We start from the raw sequence: 11980 nt of genomic DNA, 5'->3' as shown, positions 1-11980 counted from the left end.
ATAACCTAGATGAAATAGAGAAACTCCTCAGAAACACACAAACTACCACAACTTGCTTAGGAAAAAATAGAAAATATGAATAGATAAAAGATAATGATTGAATTAGTGATCAAAACCACCCAACAAAGAAAAGCCCAGAATCAGCTGGCTTTACTGGTGAATTCTACCAAACATTCAAAGAAGAATGTGCCCAGCACAAAGGAACTACTCAATATTTTGGATATGGGTATTAGGATATGCAAACTGGTAATTTTCATATTTGTGGAAAATAAATGGGCTGATTTAAAATTGTGTAAGAAAAGCAGAGGTGCATTGTGGCTCAGTTCATTAAGGAGCTCTTTATTTTAGTTCAGGTCATGATCTTGGGGTACTGGGATCATGTGGCACCTTAAGCTCTGCACTCAATGCGGCATTTGCTTGAGCATTCTCCCTCTCCCTCTGTCCCTCCCTGCTCGAATGTGCACGCTCTCTCTCTCTCAAATAAAGAAAAATACATCCTTTTTAAAAGATTTATTTGAGAGAGAAAATGAACAGAGGGTGGGGGAGGAGCAGAGGGAGAGGGAGAAGCAGACTCCCCAGTGAGCAGAGAGCCCAATGATGCTTAATTCCAGGATCCCAAGACCACACCTGAGCTAAAGGCAGAGGCTCAACTGAGCCACCCAGGCATCTTGATAAATAAATCATTTTAAAAAATGTATAACAGGGGCGCCTGGGTGGTTCAGTTGGTTAAGCGACGGCCTTCGGCTCAGATCATGATCCTGGAATCCTGGGATCAAGTCCCACATTGGGCTCCTATGGGGAGTCTGCTTCTTCTTCTAACTCCATGGGGGAGTCTGCTTCTCCCTCTGACCTTCTTCTCTCTCATGCTCTCTCTTACTCACTCTCTCTCTCAAATAAATAAATAAAATCTTTTAAAAAATATGTAATGAAAATGTAGAGAATGCTTTGAAAACCATCAGGGAATTATATTAAAGTTTCAATTATTATTCCAATATTCAATTATACAATTATTATTTTCAAGAGGAGGGTAACAATATAGGTGTAACAAGTATCATAGCATTGTTCTGCTGTGATCATAGCAATGATTCAGGCTAGTTCTCTATTATTGTGTATTCAGCATTATTGCTCATTCTAGAATGTAGTAGATGTGAGAACCCCTTTGTTATTTAGACTAACACGTTTTTGAGATATTTTGCTGCAAGTCCAATGCACCAGGAATAGTTTTTTTCTTTATTAAAATAAGATTTTTGAAAAAGCTGTCTTTCTGCACCTACATGGTTGATAGAAACTACTGTGATAGAATTCTAGAAATCTGAGTTTGTGGTCTTGGTGAGGAACCCTCTCTCTTCCCCAAAGGTTAAGTGGGCTATTGGTTTTCTTGCCTTTGCATAGAGGCTGGGTACTTGAATCTCTCAGTATTATCTCCTTATCCTGCTACAGTCATCCTTCTAGCCTAGATGATACCGGCATGGGAATCATTCCTTGACCAGGCCTACAACTCTGTCTTCCCTTGACAGAGTAGTCAGTATTACTACCAACCCAACAGTGAAAAGTTTTCAACTCTGAACATCTTTCATAGCCAGATCAACTATGTTAAAACAGTATTATTACCAAATAACTTGGTAATAATATGGTTTTATTTTGTATCTTACAAAACCATTTGACATGACCTGTGGAGCTGGGCTGTGGCAGGCAAAGTGAGTTCATCAACAGTTGAAGTCATGGCAAAAATGAACACATCTTCATAGATACACTTATGGTATAGATTATGTTGAGGGTTTCATGGATTTATACTTATCTCCAAGCCTCATCAAGTTATATACATTAACTATATATTGCTTTTTGCATGTCAGTCATACCTCAATAAAGTGTTTTTTTAAAAAAGTGAAAACACCTCCTATTCATTAAATTTTTACTACAAGGCAGCTTTTATGCTAAGTTTTTATATATCTTCTTTAATCTTCTTGACAATTCTATGGGTAGGTATTGTTATCCCCATTTTGCAGATGAGAAGACTGAGTTTCTGAGAAGTTGAGTGCTAAAGACTACAAAATGCTTTGTAAGTCATCAAGGTAGGATTTGATCTCAGAAATGCCTGACTCCAAAGCAGGGGTTCTTAACCATTATAATATAGTACTGTCTTGCCTCCTATGATGGCATAAAGGATTGTATCAGCATGGATAATTTGTGGTTGAAATCCTGGATGGGAATTCATAGTCTAATTTTTCTCTACAGTAATATTTGAAGATGCAACACTATAGGAGCAGCTGATGAAGTTCAATCTTTCATTGTCTGGCAGAGTAGAAGCTGGAAGCTCCTTCCTTCTACCCCTTCCACCTTGTGATGGATTTTGAGGACCCTTCAAACTTAGGGGGCAGTTTTGAGAATTCCCTGGGCTACAGGTGAACCCTTATATATTAGAACCTTTATTTAACAACTGGTTAAGACTTGAGTGTGGCAAAAGACCCATTTATTCAATCAACAAGCAGTATGGTAGTACATACTACATTAGAATAAAAATACAGTAATGAAATACGGCACAAAATTTGAGGATATTGTGACTATCTGAAAAGATAAAACATTTTAAGAGAAATGATGAAACTTTTAGGCATGTTTTTTCAAGCCGAAGGGCCATTATAAACGAAGAAGAGCATTTACATCCTCAAACGGCATCTTAAATTGTTGTGTGATGTTGGAAGTCTTGGGCTTTGGTTTCCTCATCTAGAATAAAAAAAAAAAAAGGCAAATCCAAATCTTGCTTAGAGAGAGTCTATTTTTGAGGTAGTTAGCAAAACAATTTTGCGGGGGAGGCCAAATCTCTGTGAAAGTGTTTTTTAATTATCTTTAATCAGTGGTAGTATATTTCAGCGATTACAGTGATTATAAATGGCATTATTTAATTAATTAATTTATTTTTAAACGAATTTCACTTGGCATACTGGTAATTAAACAGACACGAAACCCGGGTATGTACACTATGGTAAGTTGCCCCTCAGTGTTCTCCAGCTACACAGCCCTTTGTGGTGGCAATTAAGAAAATATTTGCTGAATTTTGCACTTTCAGTGCTTATAGACTTTTAACATCTAATGGCCACGCACAGCCAAACCATTTGTTTATTGGCTATACGAGAAGCGATGAGCGATGACTATTTTGGGAGTGAAGCCCCCCCCCCCCAAAGCGTTACTTTTGTCTGATGAGTCCATGTGAGCAGGGTCACACCCAGCCAGATGCGAAAACGAGGCAGACCGACATCAAGCAAAAAGCCCCTGCCCTGCCCCCATCACCCCTAAAAGCGTCCATCTGTGTACACTGTTAGCTCTGAGTCCCCTACTTTTCTCTGAACACGGAGACTTCTCGCAAAGGCGCCTTCCTTAGTTTTCAAGGCGGGGAGGGCGGGGGCGGGGGAGGCGGTCACGGAAGTTCACTAGGAACGGTTCTTCCCTCCCGCTCAGCCGCCCGCCCACTAGCCGGCGACCCAGGAGGAAGACTTCCAGCAGTGAATTCCTGAGGTAACGTCCGCCCCTGCGATCCCCGCTGGGTATGGTAGTTTGCCTGGGTCTCCCAGTGCCCTCACGGAAGTACAGAGGCGGCTGGCGGAGACTACATTTCCCAGGAGCCCTCGGATAAGGGGGCGGAGCCGACTTTGGGGGCGGGGCTCAAACCGGAGGCGGTGATTGTGGCGCCTCATTCATAAATGCAGCGGCGATTCATGATGTAGTTTGAGTGGACTGAGAGGCCAGGGTACTGCGGAGCGGTAATTTGTGGGTGAAAGGAACGGGGTTGCTGGTGTGTTTGTCGCCCTCCATCAAAGAGTGTTGGCGGGGCGCGGGAGGGACCTGCTCCGGGCCTCTGAGCTGGCTCAGCGGGGCGCGGAGGGAGCCGCGGCCGGGCGACTCTGCGGCGGCGGCCGACATTAATTCTGTGGATGTCCCAGCTTAACGCTGTTCTGTGGGGAGCCTGCCTTTCAGGGACGCTCACCGCCTGTGGTTTTGGCTGTACTTCAGGCTGCTGTTTAGAAGCGCAGGGGACACGGTTCGAAAAGAAAGTGTAAAGTGGGGTTGCTTTCTCTCCTTAAGGCGGATCATCATCGATGGTCCATCAGTCAGGAGCTGTCCTTTAAAGCTTTGCTGTGGATTCGTGGTTTTCATGAACATGTTTTGGGAGACTGATAAATCATCTCCCAAATCAACTAGTTATACGGTCGGAGGGTGACTTTGGGCTAACTGTTTGTGTCCACGCAGAGAATTTATTCCTCCAAACCGCTTCAAGTATGTTTATATAGCACTCTCTGGAGGTTTCGAGGCCGTGAATTTGTTTCAAACAGATTTTGATATCCAAAAAAATCCTAGTCCACATGCTAATCCTTTCTAGACATTTTGCTATATATATATAGGTTCTTTATAGTTTGCCTGAATATTAATAATAAATAGCAGATTAAGGTGAAACAATATTTTTATTCTTATGCTGACAGTAAACAATATTTTTATTCTTATGCTGACAGTAAATACACTTTTAATACTCATGAAATTAAAATGACGGAATAGAGGTCTTTAAGTGTGGTTTGTTTTAAGGTGTTTGTTTTAAGATGCATATGTCTTGAGTGCTGCAGCACCACCCGCACTGGTCAGTATAGTAGGGAACTTTTTTTAGTTTTTTGATGTTACAAAATAACCTTGTAACTTGTCTCCTTTCTAAATTTGGATTTCAAATTTTCCTGCTAGTCTTTGAAATTTAACATAGATTACTTGGTTGAGTTTGATGAAAAGCTGTTACCTTTTAGATAGGTTTTCAACTCAAAAATAATTAGAATTAGTTTACTTAGAACAGATTTTTAAAAATTATTCAGGAATAACAGATATTCAATAAACTGCCCTAATCTTAAGTGTACTACCCAAATGTATACACCGGTGTAATTACCAGCAGGTGAAGATAATAAGATTCCCTATCAGCTCTGAAGGCAGAAGCCTCTATAACCATGAGTCTGACTTCTCTACTTATCAATTTATTTTGCCTGTTTTTGAACTTCCTATTACATGGAAACAGTATGAATCTGTTGAGACTTGGACTCAGCATTATGTTGCTGTTTGTTGCAGCAGTTTTAAAAAATTTGTGAATAGCTGTTTTCCAACTGATATCTGAGAAAAATCACACTGTCGCTTTGGTCTTTGCTTATTGAATAGCTTGCAAGCATTCCTTTTGTCCTATATTTTCTTTGAACAGTACTACAAACTGATGATTCATAGTATTTGTATATATGTTTTAACAGCTGTACCGATGACATCATTTCAGGATTCTGCTTCAGAAAATGGAGCATAAGTATTTTCAGTGTATGTTGTTACACTCAGTAAAGCAACAAGGGAAACAGCAGTCTCTTGTTTTAAAATTCCATTAAATCAGGTTTTAGTAAAATGACCCCATCTGTCTTTCAGTTCACATTAGCTACTTTCAAGTGCTAAATAGCCATATGTGATCAGTGGCTATCATAATGGACAGCACAGTTCTAGGTAATTGTGCTTTTTTGTCTTTATTTCTTATAAAGTGTTTTGCATTTTGCCTTTGTCAGTTTAACTATATCTTGGATATATTTAGGACTACCATATTGGTACTTAATAAGCTTACTTGGTTCTCTGTAACCACTGCATAATGTGAATGATGTAATTAGTTGGTCCTCCCTTAATAGACATTTAAGACATTAATCTCAGTTTATTACAAATGTTGTGAACTTGTGCCAGTATAGCACAAAATGCCTAGATGTGAAATTGCTGAGTCAAAGTTTCTGTACATTTACAGTTTGGATGGATATTGTCAAATTGCCCTTCAAAAGGTTTTTACCAGTTTACATTCCCAAGTAACACTTTATGAAAGAGTTCTTTTCCCACAATGGGGTTTAGCAGTTTTTAGCTTTTCCAACCTGGTATGTGAAAAATATTATGTCGTTATTGTTTTAATTACTATTCAGTTGAGTGATGATGAACTTTTTTGATGTTTGGGCATCTATATTTCTTTTTGTTTATATCTTTTTTTTTTTTTTCAGACACTGGTTACAAAGCTAAATACATGTTTGCCTTCAAATTGCCATTTTTCACTTTCTTTGGAGATATCCATCAGTTTGGCTGTCTATCTATCTTAAAGTCTAGAATTGTATCTGAAAAATAGTGTGACATGTTATTTCACTTTGGTACTAAATTTTCTCATTTCTCCCCTCAAGGTCAATGCTATAGTAATTCTCTACTTTCTTCATTCTCATCAACCTACAGACATGCTTTTATTTCTCCCGTCTTAAAAAATCTTTCTTTACTCTGCCTCCCTGGGCAGCTACTGTCCTATTTATTTCCTTCACTTAATAGCAAAACTCCTAGAAAGAGTTAGCTATCCTTAGTTTCTTGTTTTTTCGTGTATTCCCTCCATTCAAACTTTTTCAGCCTTCCTCTTCCCCAGGTTGCTCTTATCAAAGTTATCATGACCTTTACTTTGCTCAATTCCAAGGTCAGTTCTCAGTTCTCCTCACCCTTCATGTGTTAACAGCTTTTAACACATATCTTTCTTTTTTGAAATACTTTCTTCATTAAAAACAAAACAAAACAATAAAAAACCACTTTCTTCACTTGGCGTAAAGGACACTATACTTTCTACATCTTCTCTTTTTTGTCTACTGTTAGTCACTTTGTGATCTCAACAGGGTCAAGGCTTTAAATATCATCTATATGCTAGGGATACTCACATTTATGCTTCACAGCCTTGGCTTCATCCATGAATCCCATTCTTCTGTGAATCCCATTCTTGTGTGTCCTGCTGCTTATATGATGATGACTGGAATGTCTACTAGGCATCTTCAAATGTGCCAGGGGCACGTGGGTGGCTTAGTCAAGTGTGTGCCTTCGGCTCAGGTCATGATCTCAGGATCCTGGGATGGAGCCCTGCATCGGACTCCCTGCTCCGTGGGGAGTTGGCCTCTTCCTCTGTCCCGCCCATTGCTCGTGCAGCCCCCCAAATAATAAAATCTTGAAAAAAAAAATTCAGCTCTTGATTTCTCATTTCCCTCAAACCTGTTTCATTCCCAGTTTTCCCCATTTCAGTTAATGGCAACACTGTTCTTTCAGTTGCTTAGTCAGAAAATTTTAAGGAATGAAGGGGAGGACCCTGGTTGACCTCTGGAGGTTTGGTAGACAATAAAGGAGGGAGTCGTAAATAAGAAAATCATATGAGATTCAGAATTTAGTGGTTTTTATGGTGGAGGAAGGGAGAATCATCTGGAAGCGAAAAAGGACAATACAAAAAACACATATTCTACTCCCAGGCCCAGTGGTCCAGAGTATGGGCTGTGTAGGAAGAGGTGTTTTCAGGAAGGTGAGAAACGAGGTTGAGGATAATAGATTTTGCTAGTGATGGACTTTGGGGCTGCGTGAACATTGGACATGGAATAAAGCATGTGCATGGATATCAGAGCATTGAAGATAAAGAGTTGCTTAGGAGCCAAGTGGCTGATGTAATAAGTCTAAACACATACCGAAATTAATTCGAGAGAATTTGAGATAGATAGTGGTGATGGGACTGTAAGAATTAGTGGAGGTCATTCTGCAAGTGAAGGTTTTCAATATGAAGGCTGGGGTCTTATTCCATCCCTCATATCTGCGCCACTTGTTCCTTGACCTCCACCCGGTCCTTGAGTTTATCTCCTAAAGGAGCACTCCTGTCTACCCCCTCTAAACTTGCAAATCTACTTCTCCCATATTGCTTTTATTTTTCTCCTCAGCATTTATTACTATATAGCATAGTAATACTCTTAAAAGTAATACTCTTAAAACTATAGCTTTCTTTTATATGCATGTATTTTCTTCACTAAGACTCTGATTTATTAACTGCCGTATACCGTATGCCCAGTGACTAAAATAGTATCTGGCACAGAGAAAGGACTCAATAAATACTAGGTGAGTGAAATCAGTCATACAGAGGAGGACAAGCTTATCTTCTCTGTGATGTGCCATTTAAATTTATTGCATGGTGACTGAATTACACTAGGAATTTGGTTATATTAGAGTATGATTCATACAAAGTAGCTGTCCTATTATATGAACTAATGTAATTTTGTTGTTGAGTATCGAATGAACACAAATAATATTTTATAATACTGAATTTATTTTAAATAATAGAATCTTAGTTCTGATTTAATTTTACTTAATTTTAGCAAACATTTGTCAAGTTTCTCCATTCCTTCCTAGCAGGAATGGATGGTGCTAGGCATGGGTGACTATATCTTCAAGGAACTCACAGCTTGGTAGATTATGAACACAAAGGCAGAGTACCACTAATATTGAGATGCATGCCAAAATAGTGATATCGGAGACCTCTAAGAATACAGATGAGGGTCTGCTTGGTGGGTGAGGGGCTAGAAGGGGGTTGAAGGAATTAGAGAAATGCCAGTGAAACCATGGTGGTGACTCTTGTTCTGTAAGTAGGGAGAACATGGGCTCCCCAGTTGGGCAGAGAAGCCATGTGGGACTAGGGCCAGAAGCATGAAAGTGTAATATGGGTAATATTTGATAGTTATAGTAATCAAATAACTTAGAAGATGCTCTAGTTCCTAGAGTTTTATGTGAGCTGTTTTTATTTTATTTTGTTTTATTTAGCACTTGTATAAAATCCTCAGTAATCAAATGATTAAATCAGAAGGGAACTTAGGTTTTTGATTGACTCAATTTGGATTTTTTTAAGACTGAAAAGAAACCACATAGGTTAATGCCCAACTGCTTTGCTGGTTGAAGTCTTTTGTATTTGAAATATTCAGTAGATTTTTGCACTGATTCGAGTTTTGGGTAGAATAGCTTTAACCAATGCTTTTTGTTGGCATCTTCTTTCTACAGGTTTTGGAAATTAGTAGCTTTTCAACCTTTATATTATTTAAATATAATATTATCATTGGACTAAAATGTTCCTGATGCCAACCTCTTCTGAATTGAACAATGGACAGAACTTCTTAACCCAATGGATGACCAATCCTTCTCGGGCTGGGGTCATATTAAATCGTGGGTTTCCTCTTTTGGAAGGAGATGAAGAGAAGCGAGCAAATGTAAACATTTCTACCAGTTTTCCTGTTAAAGCCACACATTTTTCAAATAGCTTCAGCCTTATAAGTGAAGAAGATTCACTTCGTGAAGTACAGAAGTTGGAGACTAACAGCCCTTATAAACTACAATCAGATAAATCTGAAACACATATAGTGTTTCCTTTAACTAAAGAAGGACCACAAATAGTGGTATGTCAAGATGCTCCTGGATACCGGGAAGACAACAAAAATGACTTTATCTCAGATCTTTCCAGTGAATGCAAAGAAGTAGCTTATAAAGACCCACTTTTTAAAAAGCTTGAACAGGTACAAAAGTATTTGGCCCAGTATGTATTTATGTTATTGCAAGTTTCTGTTGATGATGAAAAGTCACCTGCTCAGGGCCTCTTGTTTCTTCCCCTTTACTATGAAATCCTCAAAACACCAAATTTTGCCTTTTGTCTAATGTGAAACATTAACAGAGGTTTGGTATGTAAGATATACCACTTGAGGTAAAAATGTCTTTAATTTTCTGTTTTACTTGGTAAAAACTAAATTAGAAATGGTTGATCAAATATTAGGGAGAAAATGTTGATCATAAATGTACTGACACCTATCCTATTTTAAGAACCCATGGATTCATATGACTTTTAATGTTTCTTAGTTGGGACAGTCGGTATGGTACCCTTCATAAAAAGATGGGATTTTGGAGTATTGGTGGTAGGTGTAGTTACTTAGGAATCTCCATTTGGAACTCTTTTTTAGAGGTGATATGGAAAGGGAGATGAAAGGCATTAAGATAAGTATAAGGAGCAAAGATCCATAAAGAAATGTAAAGTTAATTTAATCAAATAAATTTTATGTTTAAAAAGTTGAAAGAAGTACAACAGAAGAAGCAGGAACAGCTGAAGAGGCAGCAGTTAGAGCAACTACAAAGACTCATGGAAGAACAAGAGAAGCTGCTTACTATGGTGTCTGGACAACACACACTGCCAGGTATTTTTTTTGCTTACATAGAACCTTCAGTTAGTACAACAGTGGACAGTTACATACATTTCTCACCTTCAGTTGTCTGACAGGTTATTTCTACCATTTCTCTATCATTTGTTGTAAACTCCAGTTTCCTTAGGGGCCTTGCAGAGAACTGTGAAATGGTGCTAGTGTTATGTAATTGGGGCAAGTGGGAGCTGTGCCATTCTGGAGCATGTGTGCCCTGCTTAATGGCATTCATATTTATTTATAATAAAATTTTAAAAAGATGTAGCAGAATAAAATATCTAGAGCCAAGTTTGGCCTGGAGCTACTGGCTTACAGTCTTTGCCTCAGGGTCATAAATGTAACTATGTGTAGAAGCCATTCTGTTCAGCAAAAGGACCATACCAGAAATGTTTTCTCTGGTGGGAGATGACAAAATTCTTTGTTGTAGGCTAGATCAATTAAAAGAAAGAATGATGTACTTATCAGGAGAAACTAAACCTGTTAAAATGTGATCTGGAGCAGTGGTTTTGAAAGTTGTTTGACCATACTGCATTATAACGAAAACATTTAAACTCATAATTTCAAAGAGATTTCATAAATCAGATCTTACTGGTGCACCTGACATGTAGCAAGGATATATTCTATTTATCTAATCCTATTCTTGGTCACTAAAAAAAATGCCAGTCATGATTCTGATGATAAAATTACTAATGGATTGTGTCCCACAGTTTGTAAAATAGTGATGTGCAGTTGCTTTTCGGTGCTCCCTTTTAAGAGACACTACTGATTCAGGAAGGTGCCTGTTCTGTTCAGAGGTTGCACTGGGCATTGAGAATACAGAAAAGAAAAGACATTGGCAGATAACTATGCAGGGTGTAGCCAGATGGGATTTGGGGAGTGGTAGTGATGAGAAATGTACCATATGAAAACTGGTTTAAGGAATAGGGTGCTTATCTTAGCAAATATAGAGAACATAGTGTGTGTCTTGAAATAGTTGAATGGTTCAGGGTTCCTTTATGAAATACATAAAGAGGATAATCAAGAGCATTTAACTAACAGCCTGTGATACTTCTTAAGGTAGAAATAGTGCTATGGTAGAACAATAGGGAAGCAGATTCTTCACAGTTCTTAATATTTAAGAACTAGCCCCATTTATTTATGGAACATTGCTTTTAGGGCAGTGGTTTTCACTATTTGGTCTTAGGACCCCTTAACACTCTTAAAATATTGAGGACCCCAGAGAGCATTTGTTACATGGGCATTTACTGATGAATTTACTGTATCAGAAATGAAAATGGAGATATTTAAAAAACAATTTTTAATTTTTAATTTTTTAAATTTCTTTTCAGTGTTCCAGAATTCATTGTTTATGCACCACACCAAGTACTCCATGCAATACATGCCCTCCATAATACCCACCACCAGGCTCACCCAGCTTCCCACCCCCCGCCCCTTCAAAACCCTCAGATTGTTTTTCAGAGTCCATAGTCTCTCATGGTTCATCTCCCCTTCCAATTTCCCTCAACTCCTTTCTCCTCTCCATCTCCCCATGTCCTCCGTGTTATTTCTTATGCTCCACAAATAAGTGAAACCATATGATAATTGACTCTCTGCCTGACTTATTTCACTCAGCAGAATCTCTTTCAGTCCCATCCTTGCTGATACAAAAGTTGGGTATTCATCCTTTCTGATGGAGGCATAATACTCCACAGTGTATATGGACCACATCTTCCTTATCCATTCGTCTGTTGAAGAGCGTCTTGGTTCTTTCCACAGTTTGGCAGCCGTGGCCATTGCTGCTATGAACATTGGGGTACAGATGGCCCTTCTTTTCACTACATCTGTATCTTTGGGGTAAATACCCAGTAGTGCAATTGCAGGGCCATAGGGAAGCTCTATTTTTAATTTCTTAGGAATCTCCACACTGTTTTCCAAAGTGGCTGCTCCAACTTGCATTC

General features: G+C 38.7%; 1 protein-coding gene and 1 long non-coding RNA gene across 5 annotated transcripts in view; one reads left to right on the top strand and one right to left on the bottom strand.

Moving 5' to 3' along the window:
• Positions 1 to 2448: 2448 nt before the first annotated feature.
• LOC123389805 lies at positions 2449 to 3676 on the bottom strand. Its single transcript, XR_006604457.1, has 2 exons — positions 3333 to 3676; positions 2449 to 2721 (listed from the first exon to the last, which is right to left on the bottom strand). It is a non-coding gene; the product is annotated as an uncharacterized LOC123389805 (long non-coding RNA).
• CENPJ (centromere protein J) overlaps positions 3658 to 11980 on the top strand; it is a 61976-nt gene continuing 53653 nt past the window's right edge. The window contains exons 1-3 of one of the 4 annotated variants that reach the window (XM_004778230.3): positions 3658 to 3755; positions 8863 to 9371; positions 9917 to 10040. In XM_004778230.3, the coding sequence (XP_004778287.1) occupies positions 8928 to 9371; positions 9917 to 10040 (568 nt within the window). In that variant the 5' untranslated portion in view covers positions 3658 to 3755; positions 8863 to 8927. The remainder of the gene's footprint in view (positions 3756 to 8862; positions 9372 to 9916; positions 10041 to 11980) is intronic. The other 3 variants (XM_004778224.3, XM_004778225.3, XM_004778229.3) reach the window with 3 other exon arrangements.

This window comes from Mustela putorius, unplaced genomic scaffold, assembly GCF_011764305.1.
Source record: "Mustela putorius furo isolate JIRA1106 unplaced genomic scaffold, ASM1176430v1.1 tig00004035_pilon_pilon_pilon, whole genome shotgun sequence".
Classification (NCBI taxonomy): Eukaryota; Metazoa; Chordata; class Mammalia; order Carnivora; family Mustelidae; genus Mustela; species Mustela putorius.
The sequence above is the reverse complement of the archived record's forward strand: the minus strand, read 5'-3'. Positions and strand labels throughout refer to the sequence as shown.